A 19,292-nucleotide genomic window follows, 5' to 3' on the forward strand; every position below is an offset into this window, starting at 1 on the left:
GCGCATCCTCTTGATGCACCAATACTATGGTACCTACTAGAATGTTATTCGCGGGACTATTCCATTTTTTTCTCATCTGCAGAGAGTGAAGATACTCTATATGCCACTTCTTCCAATAAGATTGAACGAGGTGGTCCAAAAGCTCTTTCCTTTTCAGTAGACTAATGCGTTCATTAGTCAAATCATAAGCAGGTAGATGCTGAATCGGGGTAGACATCAGAAAATGAGCCGGAGTAAGAGCTTCTGGATAATGAGAACTGCTTAATAAACATAATGGCCGTGAATTAAGTACAGCCTCTATTTGTGTCAGAACTGTGAGAAGCTCTTCATAACATAAAAGTTGAGTACCCACAACCCTATACAGATGCGATTTAATGCATTTAATATTTGACTCCCATAATCCTCCAAAGTGAGGAGCGCGGGGTGGAATCGTCTTCCATTCAATTCTCCGAATGTTAAATTCATTGCGAAGAAATTCTTTAGTTGAATTTGCCTCTAAAAAATTATATAAGTCATCCAGACAATTCTTTGCGCCTATGAAATTTGTCGCATTGTCACTGTACATACACGAAACCGGTCCGCGTCTGGATAGAAAACGCTTAAATGCGTTTAAAAAATTGTCCGTGCTTAGATCTGATACCACTTCCATATGTATAGCCTTCGTTGTTAAACAAATAAATAGACATATATATGCCTTTTGACTTTTTACCCCACGACGCCTAGAAAGGGTTATATTTATTGGTCCGGCAAAATCTACACCCGTATGTGTAAATGCCTTTGCTTCCTGAACTCTAGCTGTAGGTAAATCTGCCATTAGCGGTATAATATTAGAAGGTGCAGTTTTAAAACAGAAATTACAAGCATGTACTCTTTTGCGTATTAGATTTCTCCCCGATAAGATCCAATAACGCTGTCTAATTATTGACATAAGGAGATGTGCACCAGTATGACAATTCACACGATGGTGAAAGTCTATAATTATATCGACAATATGATCCTGTCTTGGCAAAAGTACTGGATGTTTGTTTTCAAAAGGTATATTCGCGTTTGTTAATCTACCACCTATACGTAACAAGCCATTATGATCTAGGAACGGGTTTAGTTTTCGGATTGAAGGTGAGCATAATTTATCCCTCTGTATCAACTGTATATCGGCGCTAAAATACCTATTCTGTAAAGCTTTTAATACATTCATTTCAGCAATGTTTAATTCCGTGGAATTTATAACTGTTGAGCGTGATAACTTTCGCATAAATCGTAAAATATATACCACAATTTTCAGCAGTTTTGGCCATGAGGAAATTTTTAAAGCGAGATTATATATCGGAGAATTTTCCTCTATTGACGTTATCATAAATGTATGCGATTTTTTCAATTCCAAAGTATTCTCCTCCTCTCGTGAGGGGGAAAATCTTTCGACAGGCCACTCGGATACTGGGTTCGCAGCCCAGGGCGGACCGTGCCACCAAAGAGAATGATCGACCAGCTGAGCAGGTAGTAGTCCTCGTGATAAACAATCACTAGGATTGGTAACGCCATCTATGTGATAAAAATGTTTCGCGGGTAAATTTTCCTGAATTTCACTAACTCGATTAGCTACAAAAGTTTGCCACCGGTGCGGGGACGAGTGAATCCAAGAAAGTGCTATTTTTGAATCTGAAAAAGCAAATATATCGTTTATCCAAACGCGATTTCTATAAGTATCTATAATAGATCTAACGAGTCTAGATAAAATAAGCGCAGCGCATAATTCCAATCGAGCGAGCGACACTGTTTTCAGAGGGGCCACCTTGGATTTAGAACATATCAAATTCATTGTAGTGTTGCCACCCTTATCCGTGACATGAAGATATATTACACAACCGTATGCTTTCATACTCGCATCTGCGAAGGCGATAATATTTATCGTGCAGTCCTCCTTTACTCCCAAATATCGAGGTAAATTTAAATTAGAAAGCATCGGTAATTCTTCCTTGAATTTGACATATCTATTAACAATACTTTGGGGTAGTTCCTCGTCCCATCCTACTTTCTCTAACCACAGCTCTTGTAAAAGTAATTTGGCATATAAAATTACCGGAGCAACCAAACCTAATACATCGAATAAACGAGCTATTGTGGAAAGAATTGATCTTTTACATATAGTTTTTTCCTGCGTCGGACATATCATAAATCGAAAACAATCAGATATCGGATCCCATTTTAATCCTAAAATGCTACATTTATCCGAAAAATCCATTGTCGCGCGGTGCGACTCTGGTAATTGGGCCAGTAAATGAGGAGAATTACTCGACCATTTGACTAATTCAAATCCTCCACACTTGAACATCGCCATTAAATCTGTAGCCAAAGTGATGCCTTCACTTATAGTATTTACAGAATATACAAAATCGTCCATATATAAATCATTAATTGCAACTTCCGCCGCTTTCGGATAACAATTTCTTTCATCGCTCGCTATTATAGCTGCCGTATAGTTCGCATTGCTAGAAATGGTGAACATTTCAAACCAAACGCGAGTGAATTAAATTGATAAACTCCAATTTGTTCATCTTTGTGAAATCAATAAAGAATTTTTTGATATTTTCGATGGCTTTCCGTTACCATTATACGTAGATACATTTGCTTAACATCTGCGGTTAATGCTACAGCGAATAAGCGAAATTTAATTAAAAGTGTAAATAAATTAGATTGCAAATTTGGACCTGTATACAAAATATCATTAAGTGACAACCCTGAACTGGTCTTTGTACTTGCATCTAATACAACACGAGTTTTAGTTGTTGATTTATCTTTACGAATTACTGCGTGATGAGGAATGAAATATCCCTCATCAATATTAGATGAAGACGGAACTTCAACCCTCATATATCCCTTTTCCAGATATTCAGAAACTACTTCATTATAACTGCAATGCAATTCTGGGGAAGTATTAAATTTCCGTTCTAAATATTCATATCGACGCTGCGCGACACGGCGCGAATCACCTAAATTATTAGGATCTATCAAACGGTAAAGATACAATATACCTTCCCGATTCATCCCGTTGGACTGACTCGAGGTACATTTTCTCACATTCTGCATCTTCAGCACTCATCAACGACTTAATAGGCATGTCTTCCATCGTCCAAAACTTGGATAACGCATTATATAAATCTACATTGGTTATGGGGCCGAACGTCCACGAAACCTCCGGCGTACACGTAGGTATTTCACCCATTACAATATACCCGAATACTGTCTGTATAGCCGGTGGTGCATTCGTATTATGTTTAGATAAAACCTTATTCCCCAGCAGAATATATGGAAATAACTGTGCACCTAATAAGATATCAACATCGGATGGAACGTTCCAGGATTCATCCGCTAAGTTTAAACCCACTAAATGCTCACATGACTTTGTGTCAACATGTTGTGTAGGAAGCTTATCAGTTATTTTATCGACAACTAATAGACTAATTTTATAAGTATCTTCTGAAACGCGGGATTTAATTTTTAACGCAACGTGTCCCAATATTGGTGTCTCTACTGAACCAACACTTTTAACTACTGAATTATTTAAAGGAATTATTTTAAGATTTAATTCATTACAAGTGTTTAAACTGATTAAATTTTGTTGCGAGGCGCAATCAATTAAACACCTTACGGTTACTTGATTATTTTTATTGTCATAAGCAAATAACTGCGCGGTTGACAGTAGTACATTCGTAGCTATATTACCCGCAGAAAAATTATTATGATGTTTATGATTACGCGCTATTAATGTAATGGCTTCGTTTTTCGATTGACTTTCAGTATTCATCGTGCTCTCAAAATGCAGAGCGGTGTGATGTCGTTTTTTACAAATTCTACAATCCGATTTAGATGGTCCGACTTGACTTCGGTTCGACCACAGCGAATGAATGCGTAACTTTGTTTTTATTATTAACAACTTTATTATCATTTTGCCCAGTTCGTTCTAGGATTTTAACATGCGACCGAATGTATTCTATTAAATCGGTATATGTAGGTATAGCTTTCTCCCGTATAGACATTTCGAAATTTTGCACCAACTGTATATCTAATTTTTTCAGTGCAACATGTAATATTATAAAATCGGTTAGGTCATCAATACCTAATTCCTTGAGTGCAGCTATGGAAGACGCAAACCGTTCGATAAAATTATTTAACTCATTTGGGTTACTAGGTGCCAATAATTTTAAATTCAAAATATTGTTCAGATAAAAGGTACCTAGCACGCGTTTGTCCTGATATTTCTTTTCGAGAGCTTCCCAAATTAAAAAATAATTTTGTTCGTTCGGAAGTATTCCCGCAAAAACTGATAACGCCTTTCCTTGGAGTTTCCCTATCAGATATTGCATCTTCTGCGACGTATTCAAATTTTCATTTGAGTGAATGTTTAATTTAAAAGCTTCATAAAATATCGACCAATTCTCTTGATTACCATCGAACGATGGCATCTCGATCGGTGGGAGCTTAATTAATGGTGAATTATTTAATTTCTGTCGATCACGTGATGAATCTTGCTTTGCTATAATGCTTTCGCGTATAGAAACTACAAAACAGTACTTATTTTCGAATTTACTCCATAAATCGAAATTCATATTGTAATTTGAATCCTTTTTCAACTGAAATGTATGAAATTCATCACACAACGTATTAAATTGTGCATAATATGTAGCTATATTAACCGTTTGTTTAACAAAATCCTCCGAACTTCTCGTCTCCCTGTCCGCAATACTTTTCCCTTTCTCATATAATTCATTAACACGATTATGCATCAAATTAATCTTCGATTCTAGTAACTTGATTTTAATATCCTGAGTACTATCGCTAGTCGCCATGATTAATTGTATGTAGGAATTTAAACACAACAATAATTACAAATGCAACCTAGTACATACAAATTAACAAAGTATAAAGAGGAAATAATATTTATTTATAACTTTAAATATGTTAATTTTAAATACCCCGTTGGTAATCCGGCTCGAAAGAACCAAAAATGGTGTCGCGAAGCTGCGACTCCACTATATATTTAGAGGTGGTGCAGAGCTAAAGCCCTATGCCACACGCCCAAAGGACCAGTCCCAAACTACCCCGAATGATAGATTATGGGACGATTTATGCATCCGACAAACCTGATGGACAGTGCAATAATCAAAGGTATAAATCTGGGCTTCTGGAGCACAAGATAAGCCCAGATTGGAAAGCAGGAAAGATGGACTCACCCGTTGATGACTATCACACGTCTCCAGGAGTATTAGTTGATTTCACTTCACAAAATATATGTATAACCGCCCTGTCTGATATTAATTATCACTCCGAACTCTGATAAGCAACTGACACCACTGTCAGATTTTACATGTGTCGCAACAATATTTTTAATATGGTGACATTTTGGGATGGGTAAAGGGGTAGGTAGGACATTTGCAGGATTTGGTATTGACATTACACTTGTCCATTAAGCCTGTGGATGCATACCTAACAATCCCATATATATTGCGCGAACAGCAATCTATAACGCATTGAACCATTTCGCAATTCTAATATCACTATTCCTTTTCCTTGACCTCCTCCAATACTAACAATTACCCCCACCGGTGATTAAAGCAGAGCAAAGTGGAAGATGCCGACAGTTTGGAGATATTGGTAAGTCAATCAAACAATATCACAAATACCGCAATTACAGTCCAATCACGCCGCAACATTTGGTCCTATTCGAGCCGCATTATTTAAATTGCGAATTACATTTTGGTAATTCTAGAACCATTTGTTCCTATTTAATCGCAAATCGCATTCATTTTGTGTAAGAATTCAGTTAGCAATACTCGCCCGCTATTTGAAATTACATGCCTAGGTATAGGTACTCTTTGATATTTTGGGTAATTAAATTATTTATCGATGTTGTTGTAGAAAATTTATTCGGTGCAAATCGCAAAGATATTCCAGCGTAATATATTCGTCTATGTATTAATGCCAACCTAAGTACGTACGTAAACATCGCTTGAGTTTATGGCACAATATATTTAATTATTTGGAAAATAACTTCTCCACTATAATTCGTCAGTACAAATTGTCGCCCAGTACACTTGTATTTCTTGCGCATTATTTTATAAATAATTAAACTTTTAGTTTGCAAATAATTCTAAAAATGGAAGACAAACTAAAAAGACAATTAGTTTTACTAAGAGGTAGAAGAGATATTATTCTAAAAAGAGTTCAAAATTTAGTTTTGCTTGCAAATAATTTGTCAATTAATTTCGAAGCGTCACGCTCAGGTGAAGCATTTATGTCCGAATCTGAAAGTATTTTAGAAATTAAAAATAAATTTGAATTAATTATTGATCAAATTAACGAGAATACTCTTACGTCAGACCCGAATTCTGAACCAAATTATTCAAGCTGGGAACAGTTTTAAGAATTATACACACGTATTATTCGCGCACGAAATAATTTAAAACCAAATTTAGCTACAAAACCGCAAACATCTACATCTGCGTGTGCTGCTACGACTAATAATAATAATTTTATTAAGTTACCCGCTATAGAATTACCTACGTTTGATGGAGGGATGGAAAATTGGCACCTATTTTATGAAACATTCAAAACAAATGTTCATTTAAATTCACAACTATCTGATTCGCAACGCGTACAATATTTAATTGGAAAATTAACTGGAACCGCGAAAAATGTTACGTCAGGTTTAGTGCCAACTGGAGACACATATAAAATAATCTGGGATACGCTAGTCAATAAATATCAAGATAAGCGATCTCTTGCCACTTATTATCTGAATAACATATTTCATTCAAAAACCGTAGCTCACAACGCAAACAATCTGACAGTTTTTATAGAAAAATATTCAGCATCTATCGCCGCACTAAAACAATTGGGAATAGAAGACCTTTCGGATTTTATATTACTACAATGCGCTTTGCAGAAGTTAGAGTCGCAAACTGCACAAGCATTTGAGCTCTCAGTTCGAGAAATTGAGATTCCCACCTGCAAGCAATTGGTGTCGTTTGTGCAAGATCAGGTCAAAATTCTGCAACGAACTTCAACAACTCGTGGACCTAACACCGCCAACACACATTCAACCAGTTCCGGTGGAACTGGTCGCACAGCTCAACTCCGCACACATCATACTTACACGAGTACGCAATCAAAATGCCTTTATTGTCAAAATGAGAACCACACGCAACTGTACACTTGTACACAATTTTTAAAACTATCACCAAAGGAAAGGTTTTCCTTCGCAAAGGAAAAATCTTTATGTTTTAATTGCTTGAGCCCGCAACATTCATCTACAAAATGTAAATCAAAAGGCACTTGTCATAAGTGTCATGGCAAGCACCATACTTTTCTTCATTTTGATAAACCCAGTCAAGCAAACGCCTCCACATCCAATGGAGAAACTCAACCTAACGATGCAGAACCGCCGATATGTACTCTGTCAGCAACCACGCGACAAGGGGCAACCACTGAAGTTCTTGCTACCGCCAAAGTTCACACTGTTGATCGAAACGGTGAACAGAATACCGTCCGCTGTCTTCTAGACCCAGGCTCACAAAAACATTATATAACTTCACAATGTTGTGAAAAATTAGGCCTGGCAGTCAGTTCAGGAACGCGCTTCGCAGTCCAGGGTTTAGGTGGCAAAACGCAATCAATAAGAGGAAGTGTCACATTGACAATTCAATCTAGGATTGATCCCTACTTCAAATACTCCATAACCGCTCTAGTTTTAGAAAAAATTACCGCTCATTTACCTACTTGCAAGGTGGACTTGACGTCATATAAATTTATAAATGTTCCGCTGGCAGACGACACCTGGGCAATGCCAGGCCCAATCGATTTTCTAATTGGCGTCAGTCTGTTCTCTCAACTGTTGCTACCAAATAAGATAATCACCCCCGGTTTTCCAGTCGCGATTCAAACCACATTAGGTTATGTTTTTATGAGTGACGCCCCAGTAAATTCTCAACCAAACACCGCATTAACTTTCTGCGCTACGCACGAAATTGAGAACTTAATGCAAAAATTCTGGGAAATCGAAGATATTGGTTCGGAACCAGTTCACAGCCTCGAAAAAAAAGAAGCTGAAGACATTTTTAAAGGCACCACAACTCGCCTCGAGGACGGTTCTTATGAAGTGGCTTTGCCATTCAAAAGCAACCCTTGTGACTTAGGTGATTCATTGCAAGCTGCGCAAAATCGGTTTTATGCACTAGAAAGAAAATTTAATCATCTGCCAGAACTAAAACCGCTTTATGATGAAGTGATAAGAGAACATATTCATAAAGGTTATCTGTCCCAGGTGGAAGCCTTACCGTCAGAAAACGCATACTACATCCCGCATCACGCAGTTAGGCGTGAAGATAAAATGACAACAAAGGTGAGAGTGGTTCTGGACGCAAGCGCAAAGACAAAAACTGGTTTATCTTTGAACGATATTTTACACACGGGACCAAGCCTACAGAATGATTTATTTTGCATTCTTCTGAATTTACGCCTTTTTCCTATCGCAATATCCGCAGACGTTCGTCAAATGTATTTATGTATAAATGTTCGCAAAGAAGATCGTCGTTATCAACGAATTTTATATAGATTCGATCCGCAAAAGCCGCTTCAGGCTAACCAATACAATCGCGTAACATTCGGTCTTAAATGTAGTCCGTTCTTAGCCCTTCGAGCAATCAAACAATTAATGTTAGATGAAGGCGCTCGCTTCCCTCTTGCAAGGGATATTATTAATAAAGATGTTTATGTAGACGATATCGCTAGATCTGCTTTAAATGAGCAAGAAGCTATCCGCGCGGCTGAAGAGTTGATTGAGCTCTTCCAGTCAGGAGGTTTTCAACTCGCTAAGTGGGCATCCAATTCCAGCACAGTTTTAGAAAACGTTCCATTGGAACTTCGCCTGTCGCAAAGTGTAACTTTCGATAATGATGCATCGCTAAAAATCCTTGGGCTACGATGGCATCCTTCGGATGACATTTTCGCATTTGAAGTTACTCCAGACAATCGAACTTGTACGAAACGCAATATTTTATCATCTGTCGCTAGACTCTTTGACGTGATGGGTCTGGTAGCACCTATAATTGTACAATCCAAGCTTCTAATAAAGGAGCTGTGGATATTGAAAATCGATTGGGACGAAATCCCACCCGCAAGGATATTACAACAGTGGCAGCAGTTCAACGCGGAATTGCCGTCAATATCGTCGATTCGTATTCCACGTCATATAGGAGTCACGGAAGGATGCACGTTAATACTTGTTGGATTTGCGGATGCCAGCGAAAAAGCATATGGAGGAGTGGTATATGCTCATGTGACCACTCCTGATAACCGAATTAAGGTTCAATTAGTTTGCGCAAAATCAAAGGTAGCGCCGCTAAAAATCGTTTCCTTAGCACGCCTAGAATTATGCGCTGCATTATTGTTATCGCTCCTGTTAAAAAAGGTAATTGATAATTACTCCGCTAGGTTTACTATTCATTCAACATTTGCCTTTTCTGATTCGACTGTAACTTTAAGTTGGATTCATTCATCACCTCACCGCTGGCAAACCTTTGTTGCCAATCGTGTAGCAAAAATACACGAAAATTTAAACAGTAGTCATTTTTATCATGTCGCAGGTGCTGATAACCCTAGCGACTGCCTGTCAAGAGGTATGCTACCATCGCAATTGATAGCAAATGACATTTGGTGGAATGGTCCAAAATGGCTTTGCCAGCCGCATTTCGAGTGGCCTATTTCACCATTTAAGCACGCAAATTCAGAACAGTTACCGGAATTGAAACGCAATCAGTATGAACAGCCAACTACTTTTGGCTTGTGCTCTCGTGTAGCTGATCCACCCGAAATGAAACCTAAAACCGATAATCGCCTCAAGACAATCGTGTCACCTTTATTATGCACGTTGGCTTTTTGCATTCATTCGTGGTCGAAATTAATTCGAATTGTCATTTACGTGTTTCGCTTCATTAGGAAATTGCCGCGTAAATTTGAGTTAAGCCATATTGACATTGCAGAAATCGCTATTATAAAGGCAGTTCAGCAAGTACATTTTTCCGATGATATGAAGTCAGTGAACGACGGCAAGAAAGTACGGCAAGTTCTTGCTAAATTAAATCCATTTATTCAGGACGGTCTCCTAAGAGTAGGAGGCAGATTGAGATACGCCGAATTCGAATTTGATAGTCGTCATCCTATTTTATTACCCGCTCATGATCATATAGTTGATTTAATAGTAGATTATTACCACACTAAGAACTTGCATACGGGACCCACCTTACTTATGTCTCTGTTGAGGCAAAGGTTTTGGATACTTTCTTCGCGCAATTTGATTCGGAAACGCGTGCATCAGTGCAATACATGCTTTAAAGTCAATCCCAAACCGCAATTCCCAATAATGGGAGATTTATCCGCTTGCCGCGTCCGCGAAGCTAAGGCCTTTCTGCACACGGGGGTCGACTACGCTGGGCCGCTTCAAATAATCCCGCATAGACGTCGGGGTGTTAGAAGCCAAAAGGCATACATTTGCTTATTTATCTGTCTGGTGACCCGCGCGGTTCACATTGAACTCGCTTCAGACCTCTCGACCGAAGTCTTTCTCAACGCGTTCAAACGTTTTCTATCCCGTCGAGGGCCTGTAAATGTAATGTATTCTGATAATGGGACAAATTTCGTAGGAGCTAAATCGCATTTGAAGGCTTTATTCGAACTTTTAGAGTCACCGGACTACAAGAAAGAATTCTCAGAAAATTTGTTGGAAAACCGTATCGAGTGGAAGATGAATCCTCCACAAGCACCCCACTTCGGTGGGATCTGGGAGAGTAACATTAAGTGCATTAAATGTTACTTGAATAAAGTTGTGGGTATATCTCTTCTCACGTACGAAGAGATGCAAACGGTTCTTCATCAGATTGAAGCTATTCTAAATTCACGCCCATTATCAGTACTCAGCGTTACCGATGTTTCGGCTCCATTTCCTTTAACACCCGCGCATTTTGTAACGCTCACTCCATTACAATCTTTACCCGCTGCTGATTTGTCAGATGCGCCAGTAAATTTGCTGCAACGAAAACATCTTGTCGATCGTCTCGTCCAGACTTTCTGGAATCGATGGCGAATGGAGTATCTGAACACGCTGCAATCGCGTCAGAAATGGAATACAAATTCGAATCCAATAACGAAAGGCACCGTGGTAATAATTAAGAGTGACAATATCGCACCACTACAATGGCCTATTGGCGTAGTGGTAAACGTCCACCCCGGCGTAGATGGGGTGATCCGCGTTGCGGACGTTAAGACTAACTCCGGAACATATCGCAGGGCAGTCGTTAAACTCTGTCCCCTGCCTACACAATAACTTTAACGTTATCTTAGATTTAGTTAATTTAGAATTAAGTTCTACCGCGGGTTCAGTATTGTTTATTGAATCCTTTCATAACGTGTTTTTGTTTTTCATTTTTTTTCTTTGTTGTATTAGTTACTTTGACCATTGGTCAAGGCGGGGGGCATGCTCGGGCCAGTTATTGTTGCATAGTATTTGGTTCGAGTTGTTTCCCACCCGCGTTCCGCGCCTTTCACCTACATGAGTCAGTTGTTAAAGTATCGCGCCGCCCGCAAGTACAACCGCTTTCCGCATAACCTATCTTGAGTTATTAAAACCACCGCGCCGCGCTGTAAACGGCAAATGTCATACTGCAAAATATCGCGGTGAAATAGTGCATAAAAATAGCAATCTATAACGCATTGAACCATTTCGCAATTCTAATATCACTATTCCTTTTCCTTGACCTCCTCCAATACTAACAATTACCCCCACCGGTGATTAAAGCAGAGCAAAGTGGAAGGTGCCGACAGTTTGGAGATATTGGTAAGTCAATCAAACAATATCACAAATACCGCAATAACAGTCCAATCACGCCGCAACATTTGCACAACAACACAACACAACAACATGTTGCAGTGCGTACTTCTGGACGGGCAGTTCCTACCCGATATGAATAAACATTGGTCAACATTCTACAATTGGCACTACTGTTTCGAGCTATTGGTGCAGAGCGCACTTCATCGACCTCAGTTGCTTGCTGGCAGGGGGGTATAACTCCGAGAAAAAGTTGGGTCAGAAAAAAAGACACGGTAATTTCTATGAGTAACTTGTGACGTATATTTTCCACATTCCAATACGAACTTCATGCATGTTTATAGGCCGCTGTCACGAACTTCATGCATGTTTATAGGCCGCTGTCATTGGCCGATTTTAGGCTAGCCAATGGGTTGGCTCCGAATGAGAATTATATTGTCTATGGTTACGCCTTTTTTATAGTTTCTATCCTAGTCGATGGTGAGTATGTGTAGTAGTGACATTTATTTTTCAGTTACAGACTTTTATCTATGGCAAACATTAGGACCCATGGGCTCAGTACTAAAAACCCGAAGATATTGATCTAGTGAGTGGTTCATTTATGCTTGCTGGACTCGGGAGTCTACGGCGTGTTCGTGCGACGCTGAACAATGAGGGTCTACTTTGCAAATCACGAAAGGTCTTTTTCACTTATAACTTTTTAACAATGTACTTATAATTCAAATAGGGATTACTTTTTTTTAACTTCTTGCGTAGTTATTTTATAACTCGCTGGCGCCCGCTCAGACATTCATTACAAGATTTAAATGTTTTAAATTTATTAATATTACATGTTCGTAAGTCAAAATTTTATCAAGATGGCGTTAAACACACGTTTATTCTTGACACGCCCGGAGATAAGTTGTTTGATAGAGTCTCATGTTTATTTTATTTGATTAATTATTTTAGTAATTGTTTTTAATAAATTAGCGTCTGTTGATATAGAAACATTCTATTATTTAATCTTCCTTATCAGTTCTCATCACTACCTACCTACATTGCGTTAGTGCGTGTGCGTAGATGACTAGATTATTGTATTCGGTAATTTACCAATTAATGTCACAATCGATAGATCCATCATTAATTTATACAATTAATCTCTTCATCACCCATCCATTAGCGATAATGTTACAAATGGCAGCCCTTGTGGGTGAACCTAATTTTGACTAAATAATAATGCAGTATTTATTTTTCTTTCCTTGTTTTAATCTTGTATTGGGATGTCTGATTTTTTTTTTCATAATTTTCTTGTATAATCCCTTGAAAAAGACCTTTCGTTTTGCATGGTAGATGTTCGGGTGTTGTTCGAAATACATCGTGTCACTGAGATTTTATTAATTCTTCATTTTACGCAGCTTTTTAACCGGCACAACTCATGACGATTTCGTCTTATTATCGTGTTCGTTAGTACGCTGACGTCACACTTATTTTATATTTTTTTGTGTTTTGCGGCGATTGTGGTTGTTGTATTTTTGCTTGCATGTTCTAATGATTTTTTTCTACCTACCCTGTTAGTAAGGTATGACGGATTCGACCATTTTAACAAGAAGTCGTGCGTTAATCATGTCTAAACCAGAGGATGGCACTACTCCGGCAAATTCGGCGGTCGCGTCTAACACAGTTCCGGTTCACAAATGGAACTTAACCTTCGACGGTACTGGGAACGTGCATAATTTCATTGAACGGGTCAACGATTTGTCTATATCTCGGAACGTAAGTACAGCTTCCCTTTTTTCATCTTCGGTGGAACTTTTTACAGGTCATGCTTTAGACTGGTTTAGAGTCAACCGTTCTTCTTTTAAGTCATGGACGGATATTGTAATTGCTCTAAAGGAAGAATTTGAGCTACTGAACCATGAAAGACGTTTAGTTGCTCAGATCAGAGCCACGTACCAGCAACAAAAAGAGAACCTGGGTTCATTCATAACGCGGGTCTTGACTTTAAACAATCAATTGTCGTCAAAATTACCAGATGACGAAATTCTGGAAATATTGCAATGTAATATGTTACCGAGATACATTCAAAAATTATCGCTCTCTGTCATCTCGGACATTAATTGTCTGAAAAAATTGGGAAAAATGATTGAACTAGCAGACAGTCGGTCTGATTCCAGACCTTCCCCGCCAAATGCAAATACTGTTAATTATAATAATGTTTCTCATTCCTCCTCAAATATTGCATTTAGCAGAGAGAATAACAGAATGTCTCAGAATAATCCCAATTTCAGGAATCATCGTCAATCTTTTGAGTTCAGTAAACGTAGCCCGTCAAATATGAGTTCTAGGGAGGTGAGATGTTTCCGCTGTGGCCGTCCTGGGGTGAAGGCGCCTTCATGCAACTGCCGGCAGGCAAAAAACTAGATGTCTTGGGGGTCCTGTCTGCGAGCGGCAAGTCGACACCGTTCACTGACATCACCGCCAGGCATCGGCTTGCTGTGCTGTCGGAAACCAGAACTTTCTTCAAGAACCTTTGGACTTCGAAGGTGGTGAGTGCGGCTAAAAGGGATGGCCGTCCACACATCATTTTCCAGGTTCTGGGTTCCAACTTTTCTGGCCTTCTTGACTCTGGTTCGCATATCTCAATTATTGGTAATAATTTTCATCGTCAATTTTTAAATCTAGGGTTAAATCTTTCTGTTCTTAAGAAAAAAATTTCACTCACTTCTGCTACGGGTCATACTGTGGAGTGCGTTCACAAAATTGCGGTTCCGGTAGTTCTTGGTAACGTTAAGAAAATTTTTCATTTTGTGGTTATGCCAGATATAAAATCTAACATCATCCTCGGTTGCGACTTTTGGAAAGTTTTTAACATTTGTCCCAAGTTAACTAAATTAATGACTAATGACTCTGACAATAGTTGCGTGTCTGAGGTAAGAGGACTGGATAGCTTTGAGAACTTAGATTCATCTCAACAATCAATCTTAAATAACGTTATACATGAATTTAAAGCCTTTTCTGGTAATCGTTTGGGTAGAACGTCTCTTGAAAAACATGTCATTGACACGGGTGATTGTCAACCTATTAAGCAACGTGTTTATCCGATATCTGCTCATTTATTGCCGGAAGCTCACAGAGAACTTGACAGACTATTAAATCTGGGAGTAGTAGAACCCAGCAATAGCTCGTGGAATAATCCTATTGTTTAAGTGCCTAAGAAAAATGGTTCTTTTAGACTTTGCTTGGATAGTAGAAAACTCAACGCGGTCTCGCGGCGGGACTCTTATAGTCTACCGTTGATATCTGATATCTTTAATAGTCTCGGAGGAGCACGTTATCTATCAACTTTAGACCTTAACGATGCTTTTTTTCAAATCCCGTTAGAGGAAGATTCTAAAGAGAAAACCGCATTTACTATCCCTAAACGAGGCCTATTCCACTTTGTAACAATGCCTTTTGGTCTTCATGGTGCGAGTTCTCGGATGATGAGGCTGATGGACAAGGTTTTGGGTCCGGAGTTCGATGGGAAGGTCTTTTGTTATCTAGATGACATAATTATCATTAGCTCTACCTTTGAAAAACACATTGATCTTTTAAGACGGGTTAAACAAAAGTTACAAGCCGCGGGTTTGACTATTAACGTAGAGAAGTCAGTCTTTTGTCGTGACTCCCTTAAATACCTAGGTTTCGTGATTGATAAGGATGGGTTGAGAACTGACCCGGGAAAAGTAAAAGCCGGCCGGTCTAGTGGTATACGCTTTTGACTACAGATCCGAAGGTCGCGGGTTCGAACCCGGCGTGCGCAAATAAATTTTATTTGATTAATTTGTGTTATTTCACAATTAATTAATTTAAAATAATATATAGTATATTTGCGGCACGTTCCAGAGTGGAAGATACTCTCAGTATCGCCCTGGTGTAAGACCACCATTCAGAATTGAAACGTTGCTTGAAATGGCTTTAGCCGTGTTTGGTGACCAGATCTGAATAGCCAGGTACTTCCCCACCTTCCTCTTCCCCATCTCCCTCCCCTCCCCAATACCCTCAGCCTCACAACATACCCCAATTGGGGATGCCATAGTCTCACTGGCTCCAGACGGGAGCAGTTGGGACTCTTGTGCGGTAATACTGTAAAAAAAAAAAAAAAAAAAAGCAATCGTTGACTTCCCCATTCCAACGTCGCAAAAGAGCTTGCGTAGGTTTATCGGTATACTTTCTTGGTACAAAAGGTTCATTTTAAATTTTTCCTTAATTGCAGCACCTTTGCATAATTTAACCAAAAAGGAGTTTGCTGGTAAAAAATTTGTATGGAATGAACAGGCTGATGCTGCCTTTACTAAATTAAAGAATATTCTGGTCAAGGCTCCTGTTCTTGCTTGTCCCGACTTTAGTAGAAGAAAAGTTGAACGTAAGGCTGGTGAAGGTTTGGACACCCTCCTTAAATGGGGGGAGAGGAATAAAATGACCTTCGCTCCCCAGAAGACAATGGGTCTCCTGATGAAGGGTTCTTTCAGTAAGGAAAGAAACCCTACCATCCGTATGGGAGACACTAATATCAAATTTGTGGATAACGTTAAATATTTAGGTGTCACTCTAGATCGATCGTCCTCCTTTCTGGCTCATGTCAAAGATGTATCCAGCAGGGCTCAGGCGCTTTTCCTGAAGCTAAGAAGAATCTCCACGGCTGAGTGGGGACTTCGCAGACCGGCTCTGCACGCTCTCTACAGGGGGGTATATGTTGCGCAAGTCTCATATGCTGCCTCTGTTTGGGAGCACCGCCTGGATAACTGCTTAATACTTCTAGCTCTCAATAGGGGTCAACGCACTCCCCTGCTGGCACTATCTGGGGCATATCGAACCGTCGCCTCGGACGCTTTGCCAATTTTGGCTGGTGTACTACCAATTGATCTAGAGATTAGGGAAGTGTTAGCGAAGCAGCGATTAATCCGAGGATCCCCGGCAAACCACCTTGGTGTCGTTCTGACACCGGGTGGACCAGGAACTCTCCCAGGACTGCTCCGAACGATGAGGGACCTGTCGCTCAAAGAGTGGCAGGTCCGTTGGGATAGGTCGAGCAAGGGAAGATGGACCTTCTCCTTCTTCCCTTCAGTTAAACTCAGAATGGAAGGGGCCTTCCTCAAACTGGACCATCACGTTACGCAGCTCCTTTCAGGACATGGGGAATTCAGGGGAAGGCTTCACAGCCTTGCCCTGTCCACCCACCCCAATTGCGCTTGTGGCAATAATTACCAGTCGGCCGAGCACATTCTGTGGCACTGTGAGATTTTGAAGGATGCCAGAGACGAAATGATAGAAGGTCTGAATGTCCCCATTAGACCGGTGTGGAACACCGATCTTGTTTCTAACAGTGTGAATTTCGAATGTTTGAGGAAGTTTACTAGGATCTGGGTTGAGAGATGGCCTGTGCTTAGAGTCGTTGACTAGTGTAATAATTGGGAACCCCCGGTGTACTGCTCCTGCTCCATGACTTATTCTTTAACAACTCTTTCATTATTGTATATGCTATTCTGTTTTTCTTATTTTACTATTCTTATCTTATTTCTTTTTCTTACTGTACCAGCTGTTGCAGATGATTTCCATTCGTTTATATTTTGTTTTTTGTTTTTTTTTTTAATAAACTTGTCTTGTACTTTTAATTCTTATTTTCTGTTTTCTTTTCATATGTTTCTTTTTCCCTGTCTAAGGATAACACACTGTTTTTCTTTTTACAGACACTGTAAGCACTCTTATATATTTGTGTTTACTAATTATCTCTCTTTCTTCTTATTCTTATTCAATACTTACTGTCCTCTCTACAGACCATGCAGATCCTATTTTTACACCTTTACTTTTGTTTTTACTTATTTACCGTTGCCCTTATGTGGCACTTCTTGGATTGATTATTGTTTTTCATTTTTCCTCTTATTTTCTCTTCTTTTTGCATGTATTTTTTCCGGTTTTCTTTTCTTTTTTTTTTAGTAACAGCAACGAGTTTACAGGCGAGAACTGAACTCCGTTGTCTGTTTTGTTTTGTTTATTTTCCCCATTAGGGGTTGGATAACGGGCCTCGTCCCCGCATGCACGACTGGAGCTTCTTATTATTCTTTCTTACCGGGGGACTCCGCCAATCACCTGCGCCACCCCTGATGAGCGTTGGTGGTCAGAGGGGTGACTGTGCGGGCTGGGGTAACCTCCACCCTGCCTACGACCTCCTGACGCTTCTTTCCCCTAGGTTCTTTAGGGTTTTATCCCTCTTTTTCCAATACTTATCTTCAGGGCACCACCGGGTGGTCGGCTAAGGGGTGTGGAAGTCCTGACCTGCACCAGTCGCCCCAACCACCACCAATTTCTCAACAGGACTGCCAGTCGTGGTTTGGCGAAACTCCCCCGTCACTCTATTGTTTTCTTTACTTTTATGTGTTTACAGGTACTGGAGTGTGGGTCCCCTCCACCAACTATCTGCCTGACACTTGAACTTGATTGTTTTGTTGTTTATTTTTCTGTGTTGTCCTTAGTTTAGTACTTGTAAGCGCTTGCATACCGCTTCATAACACCGTATGCGGGGACATTGAAGGCCTAGCTTCATTTATATAAATTGTAGAGCCGTTTATTCAAAAAAATAGATTCATGCGAGAGCTCCGAAGGGGTGACCATAAGTCACCTATACCGGGGTGGGACAGGGTGGGTGAACCTTCAATGTCCCGACTTTAGTAAACCCTTTACAATTAGTTGCGATGCATCGAACACCGGTTTGGGGGCGGTCTTTTCTCAATCTGACGTTAATGGTATAGAACACCCTATTTCCTTTATTTTCAGATCACTATCTGCACAGAATCACTCCACAACCGAGAAGGAGTTAAATGCTATGATCTTTGCACTAGAGAAATTTAGGGGTTATATTGAAGGTTTGCCTATTCCTGTCAAGGTGATCACTGATCACTATAGTCTAAAATGGCTTACAAACTTAAAGTCTCCTTCGGGTAGATTAGCGCGGTGGGCGGTTAGACTTCAGCAGTTCAATTTTGAAATAATTCATAGGAGCGGTAAAGACAACATTGTTCCGGACGCACTGTCTCGTGACCCTTTACATGTTGACTTGATTAATCAGTCCTTTTCCACTTCCGACCGTTGGTACTTAAGTTTGAAAGATAAAATTTTGGCTAATCCGGAAAAATTTCCAGCGTTTAAAGTTTGCAATGGTGTCATCTTCAAACACATTCAGAGCATGGAGGCTCTACACAGGTCTTATGACTGGAAGGAAGTTCTCCCAAAAGAGTGTAGGAAAAACGTCATCGTTCAAAATCACGTACCGTCTTCTTGTGCACATTTTGGCTTCTTAAAAACGTTAAACAGGATTAAACTTAAATATTACTGGCCAAAAATGGCAGCTGATGTGAAGTCTTTTGTAAGTAAATGTCATACTTGTTTAGGTTATAAAAGT

The 19,292-nt window shown here is 39.6% G+C and overlaps 1 protein-coding gene across 1 annotated transcript in view; it reads left to right on the forward strand.

Annotated features, from left to right (window-relative positions):
- LOC149409221 (uncharacterized) overlaps positions 1-18,742 on the forward strand; it is a 67,487-nt gene extending 48,745 nt beyond the window's left edge. The window contains exons 5-7 of the mRNA XM_089650048.1: positions 14,200-14,400; positions 16,172-16,906; positions 18,668-18,742. Of these exons, the coding sequence (XP_089506174.1) occupies positions 14,200-14,400; positions 16,172-16,906; positions 18,668-18,742 (1,011 nt within the window). The remainder of the gene's footprint in view (positions 1-14,199; positions 14,401-16,171; positions 16,907-18,667) is intronic.
- The last annotated feature ends 550 nt before the right edge of the window (positions 18,743-19,292 follow it).

Source organism: Hesperophylax consimilis, unplaced genomic scaffold (assembly GCF_061612785.1).
Source record: "Hesperophylax consimilis isolate HC1 unplaced genomic scaffold, BYU_Hcon_1.0 scaffold_33, whole genome shotgun sequence".
NCBI classification, from domain to species: domain Eukaryota; kingdom Metazoa; phylum Arthropoda; class Insecta; order Trichoptera; family Limnephilidae; genus Hesperophylax; species Hesperophylax consimilis.